The 22,348-nt window shown below is 43.9% G+C and overlaps 2 protein-coding genes across 2 annotated transcripts in view; one reads left to right on the top strand and one right to left on the bottom strand.

The window, feature by feature from the left end:
• The window catches only part of LOC126558167 (26S proteasome regulatory subunit 6B), a 199,445-nt gene that overhangs the window by 136,457 nt on the left and 40,640 nt on the right, over positions 1-22,348 (bottom strand). The gene's annotated exons all lie outside the window — the stretch shown is intronic.
• Positions 4,888-21,160, top strand: LOC126559709 (O-acyltransferase like protein). Its single transcript, XM_050215881.1, has 12 exons — positions 4,888-5,759; positions 9,178-9,371; positions 9,461-9,696; positions 9,888-10,183; positions 11,631-11,710; positions 12,620-12,718; positions 12,812-13,140; positions 13,395-13,589; positions 13,802-13,971; positions 14,069-14,245; positions 20,574-20,770; positions 21,037-21,160. Exons 1-12 carry the CDS (start codon positions 4,946-4,948, stop codon positions 21,151-21,153), a joined length of 2,904 nt encoding a protein of 967 aa, XP_050071838.1. The 5' UTR covers positions 4,888-4,945; the 3' UTR covers positions 21,154-21,160.

Raw genomic sequence — 22,348 nt, 5'->3', positions numbered from 1 at the left:
GATCATTTGAGTTCCACATTTAAAGCGCTCGCATGTCCCCAGCTCATGTTGTTCGCTACACAAAAGAATAAATAAATAAAAAACTACCTTATGTTCATGTACAATTTTATTGCAAATATCTACTTTCGTTGCGGCATGTAGCATGTGAAGTGGCAAACATGCACTGACATAAAAAGCATGATCAACTCCCTTCGGTACATACGCGAACACAAAAGGGCTTTCTATTTTAAAGCCCCTTTAAAATAATAATCGTTGCTCGTAATTGTTTATTGCGCACACATCGAACCCATCAAATGTGCTTAAGGTGCTAGGGTCGGGTTTTAACACGACCCCACACGAGCGCGGATTTGTGGCGCACAACGTGCGCCATTCGAAGCGTGCGTGGTTGCGTGATCATCGTCGATCGAAAAGAAAAGACCCCAGCGTTTTAGCATCTGCAGCTTTTGCATCGGTGCATCTGCCGAACAGGTTTACTGTCGTGTACGGATTAAAGGGAGGTCGCAGATGAATTGAGGGTGAAACTCTTCCTTCCCGATTATTTCACACTGAGCGGCGGGTTTGCTCGGGTAAACAAAAGCGATCCAATGTTGGCAGGGCGTGCATTATGGTCGTTTGGCAAACGGTGCATGGGAAGCACATGCAACAGCTGCCAAGGCTACTGGGAAGGGCCTGGGAGCACAATGCACGCATACATCACACTATCATATCAACCTGTCACGGTCCGATATCAATCTGTCTTTGAACTTATGATCTCTCCGCAGCTTCGGGTGGGATAGTTGCATCTATTATCTATTTGTTTTCACCTATTTAAACTGAAGGTTACCGCAGCTCTTGACGCATGGTAGGTGTGCCTAACGCACCTGAACACATGCATTCAGTAGTAGAAGACTGCGGGACGACAAGAAGCGACATATCGCATCATAGGGCTGCAGCAATCGGCGTGCATGCATCTCTAATCATTCCACTTTTCATTATTTCTTTCTTCTCGCTTTTCGAATCCGGACAGCGAGTGTTGGAAATTCAACCCCCCCCTTGTATCGCATGCGGCATTAACGAGTTGAGCGATTACTAATGATGAGTCTAAACACACTTGGCGATCATTAGCCGATAGATTTAGGTAAAATTAAGCGCTGCGTTGTCCTCTTTCCACGATGATTACACTAGTGGCAGATGCAACTGCTGCCCAAGCACAGGAAGCTTGCCCAGACTTTAGCCATCCCGGGGCAGTTTGATTGCCCGGTAATCGTGAGACGATTAACGTTGTACTTAGTGAGACGTATTTGGGGCCAGCACGACCTCCGCTTCCACGAGATTCACCTGATTTTCGTGCTTTAGATCAGTTGAAAGTGAAGCATCCGAGATGGACTGCATACACGAGCATGACCGTGTAAGTGATTTCTCTTCCGTTCCCAAATGCCGATGAGGCACGGGGAGGCCTGATGGTTGAATGGGTGGGTGGCAATTTATGGTCCACGGAGAGAGAGAGAGAGAGAGAGAGAGAGAGAGAGAAAAAAAATCCGTGCTACGAACTAATGAAGCATTAAAAAAATCTCTTTGAGCATCTTCCTCGCCAATCGAACACTTTATTGCTAGAAAGCAAACTTGCTGACCATTTCCCATCTTGAAAGGAAAATGTTGTATTCTTAAATGAATTTTAATTGAAAAATAAGCACATGAAGAGCGTCAATTTGCTGTCCTTATTCTTAAATGACGCTATCGATTGTATTGTGTAGTCTAACAGGATTTGCAATGGTGGTTGTCCCCAATGTTTTGAACCATTAAATGAGCGGCAAGTATTATTTTTCTAAGTTCTCACTAGTCTGTCGCACGCATTGCGTCAGAAGAACTAGAATGGAAAGCATCGAATTACCGAGCCGTCTAGGTTCTGTGCGGGGAAGCAGCCACCACCAGCTGAGCCGAATGTGAAGACGCGTGCAAAGATGATTATGATGAGGCCACCCATAACTACGCCAATAAATGAATGTAACGCGCTGCGCAGCCAGTGTGCTGTGTGTCATTTGCCAAAGCTCACTGCACACCACCAGGTGAAGGTGATCATGTTGGGTGCGCACAGTTGGGTGTAATAACACTTACTGTTAATGCAATTAGTTTCAGCACTTGTGGTGTTTTCTTTTTGCTTCTCTCCTCTATGTACTACTCGGCACGGCATGGCAAGTGCCAGATCGTCGTCCCAAGAATGAGACATACGCCAGAACCATTCTCTCACGTCATCAACTCGTCTAACTGTGCGACAGATCGAGATAATTTCGAACCGCTTCGGTTTGCCCGGGCGGTTTTGCCTGGCTTCGCATCGATCGCAGCCACCGATGTGTGGCTTATACGTTACCGTACCGCTAAAACGCATTCTGAATGGTTAACTGTTAAAATCGGTTAAGCTTAACACTTCGGTCCCGCAATGATGCGCCGCTCTGTGTGTGTGCTGGCTGGCTTTGGCTTTGCGGAATTCTAATCACCTCGCTGCGCTCGAGAATTCAAGTAAAAGGTTTACGCTTCATGCTTGGGTGTTTCGTGCAACGATAACGGACGGTTTTGTTTGCTTATTTTGACAGCTGACACACATATCCGAAACAAAAGACACGTGGGCAATCAACGACAATTGCGCACATTAAAAACGTCATTACGAAAGACAACCGGGTGGAAGACATTTTGACAGTTATAGGAGAGTAGTACATTAGTAGTACATCGGCTAGGGAGACTGTCACCTTTTTGCATAATTCTCGTCTGGGAAATTGTTTTTTGTTTTATGCTTTGAGAAAAAACAAAACTTCCGCGTTAGAAGAGGAGGTTACTGTTATTGTTTACCGGATGTAGTAGATGATCCGGTCGAGAGACACTTGTTCACCTGAGGTGCAATCGCCTAATGCAAAATGTAATGTGCAATTGGTCAATGGTTTTTTTTGCATCGTTTGAGTTCGAGCCGTATAAATGCAAAAACGTATACTAAACGCTGGAACCCGTTTTGCTTAATCGATCGATTATTTAATACGGCACTCACAACACACACACACACACACACACACACAGGCAACACATTATCCAGCTCGATTGATTCACCGCGTAGAAGGGATGGTTTGGTCGCTTTGCGCCTCACCTCCTTCAGATGGCCCGTTCATATGGTCAACTGAACCAGGCAACTGTTCCAAAACCCTAAAGAGGCTTTTGCGGCATGAAAATCCACTCGATCCTTTCGAGGTGCAAGGGTAAGCTGTAAACAGAAAGAACCATGAACAAGACAGAGGCAGAGCAACATACGCGGCGCCATATTATGCCATAGATCGTGGTGCATTCGTGGTGTAATGCTGAAGGCCTAGCAATGGCCAGGCGTCCGGTGTACCCGCTGAATCAGTGTCTTTCACTAGGCACGCACGCATCGGTTGCACATTGTTCGTCAGGTGATCGCTACGAAAGCGCCTGGCAAGTTGCATTCTAGAGCAGACCGATGTAACCATTTGCAAATGCTTGGTGTTGGTGGTAATTTCGTGAAAGTGCAAGCTGCTGAGCCTTTTTGATGGGCAACGAAAGGGGTTAGCAAAGGGAATAGAATCGCTAGAGACATGCGGCTATCGAGCGGGTTTCACTAGGCGATCATCGTCAGTGGGTCGATTGATAACGATCGCGTGGTTCGGTGTCCGTGAAGCAATGCGAGCGAGCATTGCTCAAAACTGTTGATGATTATGTTGCGAATCAGAACTAGATTTTATTTCCACACGGTTGCGTAGGACATTGCAGTGGAATGGTTGGTAGAACTTGTTTTGAAAGACATTGCGATCAGCTCACGTACCTAACAAGGGTAGATGAAGCAAGATAACAAAATATCTTTCTAACTATACTTCCGGCTCGGCAGTATATTGGCACTCACTCGTCCAATTAGCTGCTCTGTCACGTTGTTGTGTTGTATGAAATGTGCAAAATCCGGGTTTAAATCTACACTTTACCCATTAGTAAGTAGGAATATTTGCATGCTTTCTTTAATACAAATAAACACCGTTCCGTCTAAGTTCCCTTTCCCCAACGGGTCAACAAAGTTTCCCACCCTAACCAACAGCCCGTAGCAATGGCAACCGAAACCGGTGTTAGATCATCGAGTGGCGGCGTAAGCTTACACTATGGTCCTCTCCCTTTCGTGGATTAGGCATCTGCAACTGCACTTAGTAGACTCTATGCAGGCAAACATTGCAATTGCATCTCGACACGAACCACTCACTCCCACCAGCACTCGCTCTCGATGGTCCACCAAAAACACGCACCGGTCGCTAAGACGCTGCAAGTAGCAAAGTCTAAGTTTCCACTAACCTGTAGTCAAAATCGTAAAAAAGTCACTGAAGAAAAAAAAAAACCCACCAAGACGTAAGCCACCGATGGCTGGTAAACAAGGTGCCGTGCAAGTATGGCCGTACAGTTGCAGCATTAAACGACCGCTACCACCACCATTAGTATCGAGTAAAACCTTTGCTTTGATCCCGGTCATCAACTGCAGTTTGCAGTTGGTGCATGCAGTCTTGGATTCACTTTCACTCGAACAGGACATCAGGCGAACGGCGTCAGCTAAACCCCGGGCCAGATGGTGAACGGTGCCGTGTATCGATATTTTGCTGTGCGCAATCCGGTGGTGTATTTGGTGCATCAGTGTGCAGTGTGCGCTGTGAATAGAATACGCTTGTGAATTTGTCCTTTTTTAAGAGAAAAAAACGTCGCTCAAAAATTCTGCAATATCGTCCATCTGGAAGTGAGCCTGTAGTTTTGTTATTTGTTAAGTTATTTTGTTATTGAGTTCAATAACAGTTCAAGTGTTTCTTGCAGCAGCTACTTCGAACGGATATCATCAGTGAATGGAACCAGTTCGTCCAGTGTGTCGTTCTGTAACACGTGTGGTGGTGCTGGTGGTGGAGCATTTTATACCCACAACTTCATACCGTGCCGTGCAATGTTGACCGTACCAATCCGGATCGCTCGGTTACGTGAACGTCGTATCTCGGTGCTGGCGAGTTGGTGCAGTGTGTCGTTGTTGTTGTTGGTGGTGGTGCAGTTGCAACTAGCGAAATGCGCCCAGGAGCGTACGGGCTCGGTGGATGCTGCGCGTTTGTCACCATTTCCGGGCTCTAATATTCCCCCGTTGGATGGTGGTAAGCATACTTATGCAACGCATAACACGCAATCGCCACCACCGGGCAGGGATTCGACGGCAGCAGACGACCACAAAGCTGCAGCTCGTCCCTATAGCCATGGTAACGAGCGGATAAATCAGCGAGAATCGGCGCTCGATCGGCTCGATCCGAACCAGGCCGATCTGGCACTGCCAAACTACGAAACATCCTCGGTACGCACCGGAGCAGGGTCGCCACCCGTCTACAAATACACGGACAATGTTTTCCGAGTGCCGAAACGGAAAGCAAAAATCTCACATCCGGCAGACACGGCGGGTACGGTGCCCCGTAAGTCACACACAAACCGGTCCGTGGGATCTGGTCGATCGGTAGTGCATCATGGCGATGCATCGTGGTCAGCTTCCTCGTCGGCATCGGTAGCGTATGTGCCCGGTAATGGGGCGGCCGTGATCGATCGACGTGCCGAGCTGGTGGGATTGGGCGAGGAAACCTTGTTCCAGCTGTTCACAAGCCTCTTCGATCATGGCAACTGGAATATAATCGAGCTGAAGGGCCGTGTTGGTGAGCAGTGTGCGGCGCATATTGGTCTGTACTTGCGCGATCTCCGTCGACAGCGTGGCTGGGCGTTGAAGGGTAAGTCTTAAGAGGAACAATTATGCAATCGAGCTTTTTCTCAGCCGTTGCTGAAGCTATGGTATATTCAGAAGATCTTTGCCGGAAAATTCTTTTCCCAGGTGACAGTACCCTATCAGGGTGATCGAGTGAATATACCGTGAAAAATTGCTCGTGGTTAAGCACATATTCATTGTCATTCATTCACTCATTTCATAATCCTTTCGCTCGAATGTTTTTATGGTCGATTCCTACGGTGCGCCGTATTATGTGGTCAATTTATGATGTTTAGCCCCCGCATACAAACACCAGCACCGGTGGCAAAAAACGGCCGTTTGATTGATCGAGACACTCTAGGCTAAGGTAGGTGTCGTCTGGTGACGCCCTCCCAGCGATGGAAATTCCAGCCACCCTTTCAACGTTGGCGTTATTTATCAGCTGTCTCCCATGTCATACTAGTGAGCGATCTATTGCAAAATAAATTATTTTGCATCACACAAAATGAGACTCGATCAGTCAACTGCTTGAGTTGTGTGGTGAATTAAAAGCGCCGCATAGCTTCAGCAGCATTTTCGCAGAAGAATGAACGCTAAAACGGGTCTAATTATGGTATGAGTAATTATGGTTTTACCGCTCCTTTCCTTCATTTTGGTAGACCCCAATCCCTTCCTATTTTGGGGTGGATGCTATTGAAGAAGCGATTTCTTATGGTGGATGCTATGAAGAAGCGATATGTTGGATGAGTTGTTCGTAGAAACGGGAAACTAAATGAGAAATGATCGATGATGCATTAACAATAAGCGAAGGATGGTGTGTTCTAATTAATGAAGCAAGAAAAGCTACCAGCTGCGATCCATATTGCAACGTACATTTTTGTGTATTAATCTGGTGGTCACATATGTTATTTCTAGGGAAATGGACGTTTACATTGCTTATAAATGCATTGTTAAATTGATTGATAAAGGACAGGATTTTATACAAAGAAACTTAAGCTGCACCAGGCCACGATCATGCTAAAAATTTGCCCTATTTTTCGTGATAAGAACGACAAGTTTTTAGCAATTGATTAATAATTTAGATTAAACAATAGCAAGTGGTGTTTAATGCTGTGATTTACTATCTTTACTCTTTTTATGTCAAGATGTTTAGCAATCTTTAGTCATACAAACCAGCTTCCTTCAACTTGTATCGTTGGCTGTTCATTAATTGTATATTTATAGTCTCCAGTTCTTTACCCCAAGACGTAAGCCAAAAGCCACGAAGCTTAACATATGTTCATTACACAAGCAATACTGCTTGAAAAGAAATTAGTTTATTAATCATGAAGCATAATTGCTCAAAATGCAAATCATATTAAACACCATGATCGTACACTTTACTATGTTTTGTTACATTAACGTTTTGCAAGCAGCAGTGAGAGCAGTTCGCGAATAGGCAATCTTTGCTGAATCATGAAGCATGACCGGGTAACTTTGGGACAAAAAAAATAGAGATAAATTACTTAACAAGTGGGTCATGCAGCTCCTGATTTTTTGTGTCCGTTCAATCACGGTTAGTAATCAAAATGTAGGAAAGGAAAAAGGAACTGTGAAAATATGTTCTTTGGTCAATAAAATCCTGCAAATTATTAGGGAGCGATACGAAGGGAGCATTGGTTTTTGTCAACGGCTTTTCTTGTCTATTTAATTTGTGTCAGTGATTGTGCAGGATTTTTCTTGTGCCGTGGTATCATTCGAATTCACTTTAAATTCTGTTTCACAATTGAATTCTCTCTTGTATCGTCTGTTTTTTTTTCTTCTCCCACAAATCTAATTCAAAGTAGCAGTACCTTTAGCACAATTAAAAGAAAACTTTCTTGTTTTTCGGGATTGTTCTCGTTCCGAACGTTCGGGACTCATGGACATGGAGATTAGCGGTAACGGTTTTGTCTACTATGCCCCCCCCCCTCCCCCCCCCCAAAAAAAAAACACCGGCTTGATCATCTAATGAGAAAGCAACGCATTTTGTCTTGTGCCGAAAGAGACCCATAAGAGCCAGTGTTCGAAGGTTGCTGCTGCCATCCCAATTAGGTTGCGATTGATCGGGATGTAAAATTGGTCGATTGATGTGTGTGTGTATGGCGCGAAAAATTCTAAACATTCTAAGCCCTGAAAGTAGCATTTTTCACCGTTTTCTTTTTGTTTTTGTGTGCCTCGGTGTAACTCGTGACTCGCGCTCGGTTCGGTGGTATTGTTCCGCCGCCCTTCGTCTACCACGTCCATAAAGTCGCATGTGATGAGGTAATGCACACCTTTCAGCACCTCGGCTGCACAGTTTTTCTCTTGTACTCTAGTTGATTTTTTGCCGCTTTTTTTTTTTTGGCGTCTTAAAGCGGTAATAATTGGTACACAGTTACGCACCGGTGGGTTCATTTGTAGGCATTTTGTTTAAATTTTTTGTTGCTGCTTTCTTCTGCTTGCCACTGGTTGCTCTCTTTAAATCGGACCGTTCCACCCGTTCCATAGGGTGTTGCGGTTTCTTTCCCTCCAAAGTTCTAAAGTTCCTGGTGAGCTATTTATTCGAAGCATATGCTGCTGGGTGCTTGGCGCTCGGCTCACATTGGCACGATGTCTCGCAGGGCTTTACAACCATTTTTTTTTTGGGGCCTTGTCTGGATTGTACGGTTAGATTACGCGTCGCGATCCGACATGATGCCCTTTTGGAGTACCGCAGCACTAATAGAGCATGCTGCTTGTTTGGACCTGCTTGTGCAATTATCTGCCAGCTCGGCGCAGACAATGGACAGGGTGTGAATGCACTAACAAAAAAAAAATGCACCACCGCTTAGAACGGTACTGTGCGCTCGTGAGCAAAATTATGGTTCGAACATCAATTAGTTGAACGGTTGTTTTAACGCTTCGGCAGCGGTAAAATAGTTGATTTATTTGTTTATCCCATAAACAACATGATGATAATAGTGTGATAACGTGTCCGGTTGTGGTAGGTGTTAATTGCTAAATAATAATTTAACGCAACTCACACACACGCACACCGCAATGGATGAGGCGCGGGCCGTCCCGTCCCGGGGAAAGGGTTTACACAAAATCTGCGGGTTTTATATAGTTTTAAGCTTTTTGGACGAGATCATTAAACGGTAGAGTACCAGTGCTGGGTTGTGCAAATGACAGCTTAAACAGTTGTTCTCGTGCGCTCGAGTTTGAAATCGGGATCGAGTTTTGCGGGTGTCCACAGTGGGTATTTAATGAAGTTGTAAATTAGTTTTTACGAGTGTGATTGTTGATGATAAGGTATTAATCAAAACTCGAACGTAGTATTTTTGTAGTGCTTAAAGCAAACTTGTTTCTGACGGTACAGTTTAATAATTTATCTGATTCAATTTGGAAAAGTATTTAACACGACATTAATGGTCCTTCATCTTTCCCATCCTTATTTAACACAGCGAGCGACTCTAGTGGCCGGTACGGTGGTCAGTACTTTTTTGGTAACGAGTTCTGGATGGGTTCACTGACGTTCTGTGACGAGGTGAATCGTGTGCTACGGCTCACTCCAATGCCACCGGGAGCACGGCAGCTTGAGATGCGATTTTTCGTGGCAAAAATATCTGTCCAACTGGAACGATTGCTCTCCACCCAGGTAAACCATTCGACCATTCTGTGTGCTTAATAGAAAATGTGCGCGCAAAAACAAATGTGGCTTCTTCTACTTCTACTTTTTCGCTTCAGTCCAGCTCGATCCTGCTGGGACAGTGCTTGCCCAAGTCGTGCACGATAGACGACATCACCGAGCTGCTGCGTAGTGATCCGGCATTGAATCTGCTTAACAATAGCACGCTGAACGTGGTCGTTGCGTCCACCCCGTTACCGAACGGGAGCCCGGCCAGTGCGCTCACTGTCCTGCATGTGCGACCCGTCCCCGGCAGCTACAATTTGTGGAGCGATCCGAAAGTGTTTGCACTGTTGTACGTTGTTTTATTATTTTCGTTTCACACTCCCGCTTTTTGCACTGTCTATTAATATCACACCCACGGGAGTGTCCTGCGGGATAGTGAACCGGGACACCGCTTTGGTCTTGCTGTCCCGGAGCGTGGGGCGAAAAAGCGGTGCTAAAGGAGTAATAAATTTCATTAATAATTAAGTTACCTATTTTCAGCACGGTCCTGACGGTGCTGAGCGCGGTCATAGCGTACGCATCCTGCGGCACGGAAAGCTCGAAACCGAAAGCAAGAGGAGGTTGGTCGAAGAAAGTGCTCGACCCGTCCAGAGTAGAGGCGGATGGGCATCACATCAAGCGGGAGCATGGTGTGGGCGATGGCGGCCGGAAGGGTGATACGCTCGAGATGCACAAAATCAATGTGGAAAGTAACAACAATGTGTCGGGTGGTGGTAATGGGCAGCAGTCGCCGGCCGCGGATGGATTGTACAGCAAGGAGCGCAAGGAAACACGCTGTAAGTGTTGTTACATGAATCGATCTGGTCTGGATTGTGCGTAAGAGCATGGGAATACAGTGATAGGAATTTAATTTTTACAGTACAATTTTTATAATTCATTTAAATTGATATGTTCAAATAAAGCTCAAGTACAGAGCTAGCAGTGCAAGGTTTAGAAGCAGGCGAATACGGCCATTTTGAGTTATAGTGAGAAAACATTAGAAAAATTATGATATTCAGAGGGTTTTATGTGTTGAAAACTCCTTCTTATGATAATTCAATGCAACCATTTTCTATTGCCGATGAGGTTGAACCTCTGCGTGAAAGTAATTTGAGTGAAAGTAGCTTAATTAAAGGTCAAATAAATTATAGCAATCAAGAGTTAAAAAAGAGTAATTGCTACGTCCAGGTGGTCTCCTAAGGGGTTATTACAGGGGAAATAATTGTGTCCACGAATTTAGGATTTTATCTTTTATTAAGGACCTTTGATAGAAAAATGTCGTCCACCCGTGTGACAACACATTTGTCAGATTTCGTACTCCAACTTCAAAATTTGAACACGGAGATAGTTTTTCGTGCATTTTCGAGCTCGAAAAATCACAAAAAAACTAATAACATGCTTTCTTTTGTTATTTACAATTAATCCGGGTTAAGAGCAACACCTTGAATTCCATTTGAAAAATATTTGTCACCCAAAACGAAATAGGAATTTTGCAATTCCGATTTTCAGACCGGCATCTGGCTGCCAAATCCGTTTTGAAAGATAGATGCCGAATTTCCATAGTGCGATAAGTCACCTGTGATAAGGTGACTCGATAGTTCGGGAAACTGACTGGAAAATACAGTCAAAAATAATTATAAGTAATGAAAATTTATTATGAAAATTTTCAAAAGTAAAAAACAAATACTGACAAAAGCTAAAAACTAGCGATAAAGGATTTTTGAGGATACAATGGACAAGCGCGCCGAGATACTGATTTATTTAGGTATCTTATTGATTCAATCTGCGCGACATAGATCCGCTCGTATGTCTCAATCTTTTCCTTTTTTAATAATCCGTTGTTTAAAACCTACTTCTTAACTGGAGGACTGCAGCATGTTTCTTATGAAATTGTATTCCAATGAAATAAAAATAGTTTGATAATAGTTTAACATCAGTAAACTGGTAAAAAGGACTATCTACTGATCCCACAAAAAGAAATATCGTAAGAAACTTTCCACGCTCGAGTACGACTCTTGAAATTAGTGACTTGATAACAGCAGCATCAGCAGCAGCTCTAGCTTAGATGTAAACCTTCCCCATTAAAACGACCAACACTGTAACTGCCCCACTTGACTTACCTTTCTTACCTGAAGGCAAACCATTACATTGAACTTACCTAGGGCATAACATTCGCTTCCAGGGAAGCTTCCGGCGTTACTTACCGTTGCATATTTCATGCCTTTCCATACCCCATTTTTACAGTCTCACTGCACCGCATCCTGGCCTGTTTCGATGTGGGACCGAATGCGGCATCGATCCTGTCGGTGGAACGTGCCGGCGAGGTAAGTGAACCCGATGAACGACACACATTCGCCTCCTCTTTCAGCCTCTCGAAATGGGATAAAAGGGGAGGAAAATCTAGCTATCGATTCCATGTACTACGCCGGCAAAGATTGGCCACCTTACGATTGGCCCCAGGGAGTGAATTGTTTGTGAAGGAATAAGAAAGCAATGATCTTGAGGCTCGGTGCATGTGATTCGGTGAATGCTAATTCCATTACGTATTGAACAGATGTTGGAAAAAAGAAACTGAAATGGCCAAGAGCTTCCATTGTTTGTGGGGTGGTGAATGATGGATAATCGAACCGTCCAAGTGATCCGTAAATCCGGTCAATGCATTCTTATTGACGTTAGCATTTAGATGGAGACATTGAGCAGAGAACAGGAGATGAGCTGAACTGGAGAACCTCCTTCTGAGGGATTAGTTTAATGTAAACTTTACATTCGTGCGCTGGTAAACATTGTATCCAGTGTTTGATTTGCGTGATTGCGGCCCACAAACCTTGGGACGGGATGGTCATTAATTCTGACCCATGCTGCCCCGTACTTTGCTTGTGTGTGTGTGCGGACAGCAGCAGTGCGAGCTTTACAGTCCGAATGCTAACTTTTCTTTCACATTTACATAGTGTCTTGGAACTGCTGGCCGCTGTGTTGTAGGCGATACGGTTGCCGTTGATGGTCTATTTCGATAAAAACCATTTTGTTTCACCCGAAAAAGCAATCAATCGAATGTAGTACCACCACCGTCACTAGAATGAATCGTCCACTTTTGAATATAAACGATTCCCTTGGGTGCGATCCGATAGCTGGGGCTCCAATTCCGTAATCGATTGAAAAGCGGTCCACATTCCTTTACTTTTCCTTTTCCGAAGTTAACCATCAAATTAACTCTCTTCTTACTACTGTGCTAGGATTCGCTGACGTGTGTGCATGGTTTGCGGCTCTACTCCCTGCTCTGGACAGTGCTAGTCCATACGTACCTGCAGTTGTTTGCAGTGTCCGAGAATCGGGTAAGGATTTTCAACCATAACATGATGCATCATTATGAACGCCTTAGCGGCTCTGTCCTAATTGCATGCTTTCTATTTTTGGTATCTTTTCAGTTCGGACGCAAAATTGCAGAACGTTCCTTCCTGTATCAGCTCGTCGGCAACGCAACCTTTTCCGTCGATACGTTCTTTTTCATCAGCGGTCTATTGATCGTGTACCTGTACATGAAATCGGTGACCAAATCGGGCCAACCGGCCTCAAAAACCTTACCAACCGAGGAATCGAATGGTACCGCTACCAGCGGCAATCGAGAGTCTCCGGCAAGCCGCAATACAACCCTCGGTGGAGCGTCCCGTAAAGTTGGCCTTTCGATCTTATACCGTTACCTGCGGCTAACTCCTGTCTACTGGTTTACGATAGTGACGAACGAAATCATCCTAAAGTAGGTTTGGTACCCTGTTTTCCACTCCACCTAGCCTATCAGCAGCTGCTTTTCTCACTGTTGTGCATCCATGTTTTGTCATGTTAATAACGATCCCTTAATGCCCGACAGCCCAAAAATGTCTTAATCCTCTTTGCTGGCAGTGGGTCAACATCTTGATTCGAAAGGAAAAATAAAGGGGAACTGCCCGCGGAACTGCCTGGATGGAATGAATACATTTACCTTGGTCTCTTTTCTTTCCCTCCCCCGGACAGGTGGACGTACGATCGATCCGTATTCACGCCGGGCATCATCGATCACATTACGTGCGATCGGTTCTGGTGGCGCAACATTCTCTACGTCAACAACTGGTTCCCGTTTACCGAGATGTGTATGATCTGGTCCTGGTATCTGGCGAACGATATGCAGTTCTACGTCATTGCGATCGTGCTACTCATGGTATCCTCCAGGTAAGGCGAACCACCTTACACCGGGAATGTTTGGTGCCGCTTGATCCCGTTGCGTTGCAATGGTTTTGTGACTATTTTTGGACACACGATGGACAGCTTCTATGCTGGTGCTCCACTTTTCCCGATGATTAACCGAACCTATTTTTGTCTCCCATTTTCTTCTTGTCTGCTGGTTCTGCCGGTGCATTCACGTACGATCGCGTTTGGGATAGAAATTTCCGTCTCGCCGTTGGGCTGCTGTTCCTGTGTTTGGGCGGTTCGTGGCTACTGTCGATCTACTTTTCGCTGCACTATCGCTACACGTACAAGGTGGCCGATCCGTTCGAATCATTCGACATACTGTATGATAAGCCGTGGCAACGCATTGGGCCATACATCGTCGGTGAGTGTGCTTTGCTTTATGAACAAAACATTTGTCTTATCAAGCATCAAATGTTATTCTTTTCTGTCTTTACTCTATCCCTTGCGGCCTTTTTCAGGTATGATAACGGGCTACATATTGTACCGTCGTCCAAATGCGCCGAGAATTGTACCACCGTTGAGGCTTCTGCTGTGGACCATTTCAACGGGTATATTGATTGCGCTGATTTTTGGCGTTTGGAACGGTGAACTAAGCGTACACTGGACGGCTTGGTATGTGAGCGTTGGGCACACGGGTAAGTTGAGAGGAGATGATGATAAGAAGGAGAATCGTTTTATTATTACACAACCAAAACATTACACTCTGCACACGTAGGATTTGTAAAATCAGTTTAAAAATGTTGCTAAATAATTCTTTAGCAACAAATATGATATGATTATGCTTCTCTTCTTGGGTTAACGACCTTTTAAGGTCACGCTGGCCATCTAATGGCTTACAAGGCTTACCGATACCGATAGTCAGTCAGTACCGGTCCTGCCGTTTGAAGACCGGCGCCGGCCTACCAAAGGCTGATAATTGTTAGGCCTATGATATAAACACAACTTTTTGGCAAAATTATTTTATTTCAACCAACATGCATCCCTTCAAGGGTGATACACCAACCATAGCAGTCTTTCAATTTTGGATACCATTTTTGTAGTAGTAATAGGTTTGCCTCAAAATAGGCCTCAGATTCGGCGATCACCTCTTCGTTCGCTTAAAATTTCTTCCCAGCGAGCATCCTTTTGAGATCTGATAAAAAGACATATAGCCACTGAAAGCCAGAACTGAGGAATACAGTGGTTGGGGAAGTAATTCGTAGCCCAATTCCCATTGGAGTTTTTGCCATTGTTTTCACTGATTTGTGGCACGGAACATTGTCTGGAAACAAATTGATGAAACAAAATAGTTTTTTATTCAAATGGGGCCGTTTTTCGGCGATTCCGTCCTTCAAACGCTCCAATAACTTGATGTAGTAGCCAATGTTTGCGGTCCTTCCTTCCTCAAGACAGTCGAGGAAGATTATTCCTTGCGAATCCCAAAAAAACTGATGCCATTACCTTGGCAGTTGATTGTTGCGTTTGTTCCCGCTTTGGAGCAGGTTCGTCGCGTCCAGTCCACTCGGTTATTTTGCAATTGGACTTTGAAGTGTAGTGGTAAAGCCAGGTCTCATCAATGGCAACACACCGAAACAAAAACTCGGATATATTTCGTTCAAACAGCTTGTAAAACTGCTCGGAATCATCAACTCGTTGTTCTTGATCAAATGTGAGCTAGCGAGACAATCATTTTACACAGAGCTTTCTCATAATTCCAGCACGTTCCTTACATATCTTTAGGGTGTCATCTACCTCAATCAACTTCATATTATGGTTGATTTTAAAATTTTTGTTGATATATTTTATGTTTCTTGTTAGTGCACTGTCTTCAGTGCTTTTTTCACCATGTTTAAATTCAGAATGCCAATACTTGACGGTTGATTATGGTGGAGCAGTGTCAAGCAGGTCAAGTTTTCCAGTCATTTTTTGACTATGACTGTGACTTTCCCTTCAAAAAGCAATAAATTATCATCCCGCGAAATTCCTTCTTTTCCTTAATTGTTCAAAACACAAAATTTGCGACACACAAAAAGCTCTAACTCACTAGGTTATTGTCCGAATGGTATCAAAATTTTGAGAGAGCTCGTTTCAAGGTTGGTGAGAACTAAAACTTATGTGGATTTAATTTTACTAGCATGATCTACATGTTAGAAAAAAACAATTATCAGCCAACCTGTCAATCCAATAATGAATACTCCTGATAGTAGAGGACCATTACTTTATATTCGATATTGTGTCGTGTCGTGCGACGTACTTGTCATATATCAATCCACTTTTGATTGATTTTGATCGCTACAGGAATAGCTTACATTGCATTAAATTTAATCTGTGTTTAATTGCGGCTTGATTTTGCTGTCGTACGATTTACAACGCCCGAAAGTATGCAACAATTATTTTAATTGATAGCTGCTCATAAGCTTTTACGTCTGGTAAAGTCTCACAATGTGACTCCTTGCCGTGCCGAATTTTGATGCAGATTTACATACAATATTTAAAACGTTTTCGAGTTTATTCTGCAGCGTAGTGACAGCCACTGAGTGTTTTCCTATCTTCACCTAAAAGCAATTATTACCGTTGTCATTTATCATTTAATGGAACTCTTTTTTTAAACATGGAACCATCAATAAATCTTCAACATAATAATAAAATTTGAACGAAAAGCCATGGAAGAAAAGGGAAACAATTTACCATTAAATCATAATTACAACACTTCGTAACGGCGAAAAAAAGGAGCACCGCGTAGTACGATAAATTTTCCAAAAGCAATTTAAAATGCATATTGAATGAGCAGATGTGGAACGTTCTGCCGGTATCACCTTTTTTTTTTTTGTTAATATAATTTTCTTTGGTTTATTGGTACACTATTCATGTCAACAAATCAGCGCCCAGTAAGCTGCATGTGGTCTTCCCAATTCCATTACATTGTTAATTGGATAAATGTGTCGAGTGTTTTCGTTTTTGGTTTTTAATACCATTGCCACACTTTCCGATGATGAATTAAACCGAATGAGGTGTAGTGTAAGGTCTTTACGCGGTGGTACGCGTCCACGTGGTACACGCCGTTTCGAGAATTAATTAAATTCCATTGCAATTGTCATAATGTTAAACAGTGTCAGGTTCAGTTGTTAACATTTGTTAGATACGGTTCCATCATAAGCAATGCTAATGAACATTCACGTAAAGCTTTGCTTAACGTAATTAGCGACAACGTCGCGATAGCGCAGTTGCAATTGTTCTCGTGGCACCAAATGAGGGGGGGGGTTATCCTGCTGCAACCCAACCCGCATATCCTGGCAGATAGATGTGTGTCAAACCGATCCGATCCGTGCACAAACAAACAAAAGCAGAGCTAGAGAACAAACTGCACCAGACCACCCCAGACCAAGTAGATGCTCTTGTGGGTCGGAAATGTGGGTACATTGTAGCAACAGAGCTATTCTCATGAAACTTTGCCTACACTTTTTCTCCCCACTATCCATGCTATTGAAATGCAAATGTATTCCCCGACGAACGCGTTGAAAGTGTTTGGAACTATTGGATGCCAAAAGTGCCGTACCAGACACTTTGTCGAGTGTGAAGCTCATTACTCCATCCATCTTCGGGAGGAATCATCCCGAACGAGTGAAGCAGCTTGAAAGGAAAGCTCTCTCCCGGTAGTACAGCCAGGTGAATTCGAGTGGCGATACAAATGATTATAATTTGCACTTCAAACGTATCACAGATCGGATGGAAAGGGAGAGCAAGACTAGCGACCAGTAGACGACCGGAAAGGGCCCCCACGAAGGACGGGGGAAGGAGAAAATTTTCGGTACAGAAACTGGAAATTACTTTCTGGCCGGAATGGTATGCCGCTTCCTCGGTATTAGAGCTCGGATCGCTTTTTTTCACTTCTCACTGGAGGCAGACGTGAAGCCGTGCGTCAAGATTAGTTGGACATGAAAGTGAAGAACTTGTTGACACTGATTTGTGCTAAAAACGTTCGAAATGTGAACCCAAAACAAAACAAAAAAATGAAACTCGCCGTCTTCGAAATCTTCCATTTCTGCGTCAGAAGTGCATCCGGAGAGTAAGTGGACGGTCGCTTGGTGTTTTTGGGGTGTTTCGATTTTTTTTCCTCTTTTGTTCTTTCTTTTAAGGCAACCCTCACAGCGGGCAGGAACTTTTGGGTTGATGGTGAAATTTCTCAACAATTCATTTAAAGCTTCACAATGCTTTCCGATGTTAGAAGTTCAATATGTTATGCCGAAAAAGGGAGTGTAGGACGCGTTTCCATTCCGATTTCCTTACACATGCACACACACACACAGAAAAAGAAGGAAAAAGCATTAAAAGGGAAAAAAGCTTTCCAGAGAAAAAAAGCCGCCAAGAAGCTGACATTAGGAAAGTGACCAGAGCGGCTAATTGAAGTGTTGCTCAAAATTGTACACCTTCATATCCCTCGTCGAATCGAATTAAGCCACTAGATGGGTGGAAAGCCCCGGGTGGAAAGGCGAGCGGGACAAGTAATTTCTGACGGTTGGAAATCATCTTTAGTGAAAGAAAGCAAGACATTTGGACTGAACAAGATGTGTACACAAAAAAAGTGAATTTTTGTTCCGTTTCCGATCGATTTGATTGGCTAAAATGTTGCGAGCGACCATTTCCTGACATGAACGGTGTTGGTGTAGCGCCACCATGAGGGGCCCTTCAGTAGTTTTGTAGTAGTTGGACCACCGTTTCCGAGACTGGCCCTCTGCTGATGACCACTACCAAGTGAAGGAAAGGTATGGTAATGACTCGGTACGGTTTTGGAGTTTTTGGCTGAGGGGAGAGTCTTGGGAGTTTAGAGATGACTTTCATTCTCGACGCTAAACGCTTGCCAATCTGTGTGTGTGGGGTTGGTGTGGGAGCGTACAGGAGGGCAATAATGAAGACATTAGTGGGTGAGTGTCATTATTCGGTTGTGCCATTATTTTCCTAATGCTTTCGATGGAAAGCTATTAGGGTAGCAGTGCGTTTGTCGCTTGGTAGTTGGCCAAAAATGGCAAACCTTATTTCGGACCTGTTTTCCAGTGCTTTTAGTACTTGTATGTATCTAAAATTTGTATTAGATGAATTCAGGTAAATTTATCAACCGTTATTTTTAAATTAGTTACGCTCAAATGCAACGTGGGTAGCTTAGTTAAACATTTCTTCAATTTTTTCGAGTGAATTTATTCATTGAACATGATAAAGCGCAAACTATGCGTCCCTTCAAGGAAGGTCACGGTTTGTTTAGATTTGATTGGTTGAAAGAGATGTTTCTTTGCCCCTAATCAAAGCGCAGCACTGCTGGAGACGTTTGTGGCTCTGTGGAAGATTGGATGAGTTTCACCCCTTCACTGCACGTTTGGATCTTGGAAGTGGCTTTCAAACAAGTTCGCCATTGAAGTGTGACGTCTGGTCTGGTCCTCTTCGCTGGTATGGATGGGAACTTTATCTCGGGTGGTTTCGAAAGCTTTTCATTCTTTGCATCGAACCAATCTTCACTTTTCTATTACACGTACACGATGTCCCTATTCCCGGCGCTGCCATAAATTTCCATTTCGAAAAATTTCGACCACGCATTCCACGAAACAAAAGCTCAACAGTTGCTATTGACCCACCAGCAAATGGTGCGGCGAAGAATTCAATTTGCTTCGACAAGCCCCACGACCAAAAAAAGCAGTACACCCATCCGACACCATTTTACGGTTGTAAAGGGAATGGCCGGGAAAGATGGACAGCAAAAAATATGAAAACCGTCTCAAACAATTGGCCTTGCTGCCACTCTGGTCAAGTTTGGAGAAAACAGCGACAAAACAATTACCCGGTCACAATTCCCCGGGAGCTTTTCTAACCCTCCTTTGTCGCAGCGAGTAACTTCCCCCCCCCCCCCCTTCCCCACGGGAAAATGCTGGTTCTTCTGGTCCGAAATGTTTGGTTCGGTTCGGTTTCGATAGCGTCTTAATTGAACATGACCACCACATTGGTGGATAGTTTTGATGAAGCTTTTTTTTTTTGTTGATGTTTTTGTCCGCACACCTTTCGGCGTTGGTTAATTAAGAATGCGTTCCACCAGCTCTGCCGACGGTTTGACGGTTGCTTTTGAGTTTGTAGCGATCATCTCGTTTCTTGTATGGTACAGCAGGGAATTGTCATCTTGTAAGTATCATTGCCAGTTTGTGGAAAAGTTTTGATTAATATTTACTGCTCACACAAGTACAGATAGTAGAAAAAGAACTTAGCTGAAGTACGCGAATTTTTCTCGCTCGACAAACACCTGTGCTACGGGTAGCTATTGTTTGCTTAGCGCGCAAAAAGCGTTGCAAAAGTCGCACTGATGATGCTTCGTCGTACAAGTTTTTCATAAGTTGTGCTTTGCGTGGCAAAAAAAAAAAGCCACCGGAAAACTACCCTACTGACTTCTTTTTGCTCTAGCTCGTTGTTTGACAAGCGCAACACACAAAATTGCGCTTGTTCTGTGCAAACTTCTACGATCGATATTCCTGCTCTCCGGATGTGGAATCACATTAATTTAAACTGCTTTCGAATTATTCATGTATAACATCTGCAGTAATCAAGTAATCGGTTGCTGGGCGGATGCTTCTTCTTCGGTTGCTGCTAGCAACGAACTTTCTGAAGCGTCATGCTCTGAAGTTTCTCATCGAAGAACAAAGCGAAGAACAGTAGTATTCTTAGTAGCCGAGCAGTTCCATTACGAGTAGCACGAGTGCAAGCATTTTAATTTGGCAGACTGAAGGAAAAATCAATAATCGAATCTTCACTAGCTTATTATACAGCAGTTGTCCTACGAAATAAAACACAAGCACAAACATACATACGTACTTACACACACAGAATCATAAATCGATTGTTGACCACCATTCTCCCTGCTTCTTCATTTCCCTTTTTTCCCTGCTGTTTCCGGACACTGTTTGGCTTGCCGATGTTGCCGGTATATCCGTTTTGCTCTCCCACAAATAGCCTGGGGATTGGCGCTGATGTGGATAACGCTGTCCTGCTGCTGGGGCTACTCGGACTTTGTCAATGGGCTTCTGTCGTACAGGGGGTTCTTCCCGCTGAGCCGACTCGCCTACTGTACCTACCTGATCCATCCGGTCGTCATGATGGCTACCTCGTTCCAGCTCGAAGCTCCAATGCACCTGCAGCACGTCATCATCGTAAGTAGAGCTGGTTCGACCAAGAGACACAGCAAAACAAAATCAAAACCAAAAAAAATCTCTTCGAAAATTTGGATCTCCCACTGGCATGCCCCATTGGCGGCAATGGTGGATACAATTTTCCGGTCTTCCCCCAAAATTGATTTCTTTTCAATTCTATTGTTTTGGACGTTCCGGTTCCTGTCTCTCTCTCCCTTACCTTTCGTCTAATCTTTTCTCTGTCACTGCCTGCTTGGATCTGTTTCATGTTTTTTTTTTATCGTCAGATCACGGCCTTCTTCGGTAATGCGGTCATCTCGTTCCTGATCGCGTTCGGAATGTCACTAATGTTTGAAGCGCCAGTCATTAAGCTGCTGAAGCTGTTCTTCCAGCGGGCACAGTGAAAAACAAAATCTTCCATCACACACAGACGCACACACGCGGATGGAGGATGGAGAATTCAGGCGCGTGTCCACTCGAGCAGGCCGACCTTATTCCCTAGCGCACAATTTTCACGGTCATCGTGGAGGGAGCATCGAAGAGGAATCACTTAGGGACCATGAAGGAAAATAAAGGAAAAAGAAAACAACTAATCGAATGGAGAAAGTGAGTGACACAGCTCGACCAAATCGGCCAGCGTGGCGATGTAGTGGGTGGAATTCAACTGGGTAGGAAAAATCGCTATCGAGCCCTGAGAGGAAACACTTGTGCGGCATGTGATCGGCATTTCAAGCTTCCCATCATCATCGTCATCATGGACGTCGGTACACCATCATCACGAGGCGCGTGTCAAAGACTGATCAGGAAAATTTGTTTCTCATTTTTGTTCGTGTTTTACCAACTCTCCAATTTATGTCTGTTTGTTTGTTTGCCGTCTTCCGGCTGCTTATCTACGGCACGCCGGCCGTCTGTTTTGCTTTTTCGACCACCAACTTTTAATCGTATCAATTCATACTTCATGCCCATAATTATAATAATGTTAATGAAAAGTGTGAAAAAAGACAATACTCTTCGTAAAATCACAAGTCTGGCACCAGGTGTGCGGAATTGCGGGTATGCAAGGAAAAGGTTTTTTAATTGTTCATAATGATTGAGGAGGACGATTTGCTTTCTGTGTACCAAACATAGGTTCATTAAAGCATGTAAATGAGCACGTTGTATGTAGATTGTTTTTGTTTTCGTTTTCTATTTCTTACATTTCGAAATGCATACCATCGGTGCAAGAACAATTGACGAAACGTTTTACGATAAGGTTAGAATGTTTCACATTTAGCTTTTAAGCGTGTTGTAAGTTGTAGATAAACAATTAACAATAAACAATAAACGAACAATTAACAAAATTCAATGGTTTGATGCGTACTTTCTTCCGTTTCCTTGAAAAAAAAACAAACATATTTTTAAATAATGAAGATCCATGATAGGTCTGCAGGCGACCTCAGATAAAGACTACACCCGGCTTTGGAATCCATTCCTCTGTAGACAACTGCGCCATCAAACTTCCTAGCCGAAGTTTGAGACAACTAGCCGAGGACGAAGAACTACAAACCGACCGACCGAACGTCTTCTTCAACGACAGGGCCAGTTTTCAAGCCGACCTGA

The sequence above is a fragment of the Anopheles maculipalpis genome, chromosome 2RL (assembly GCF_943734695.1).
Source record: "Anopheles maculipalpis chromosome 2RL, idAnoMacuDA_375_x, whole genome shotgun sequence".
NCBI lineage: Eukaryota > Metazoa > Arthropoda > Insecta > Diptera > Culicidae > Anopheles > Anopheles maculipalpis.
Note: the sequence above shows the minus strand (reverse complement) of the source record. Positions and strands in the feature narration are given on the sequence as shown.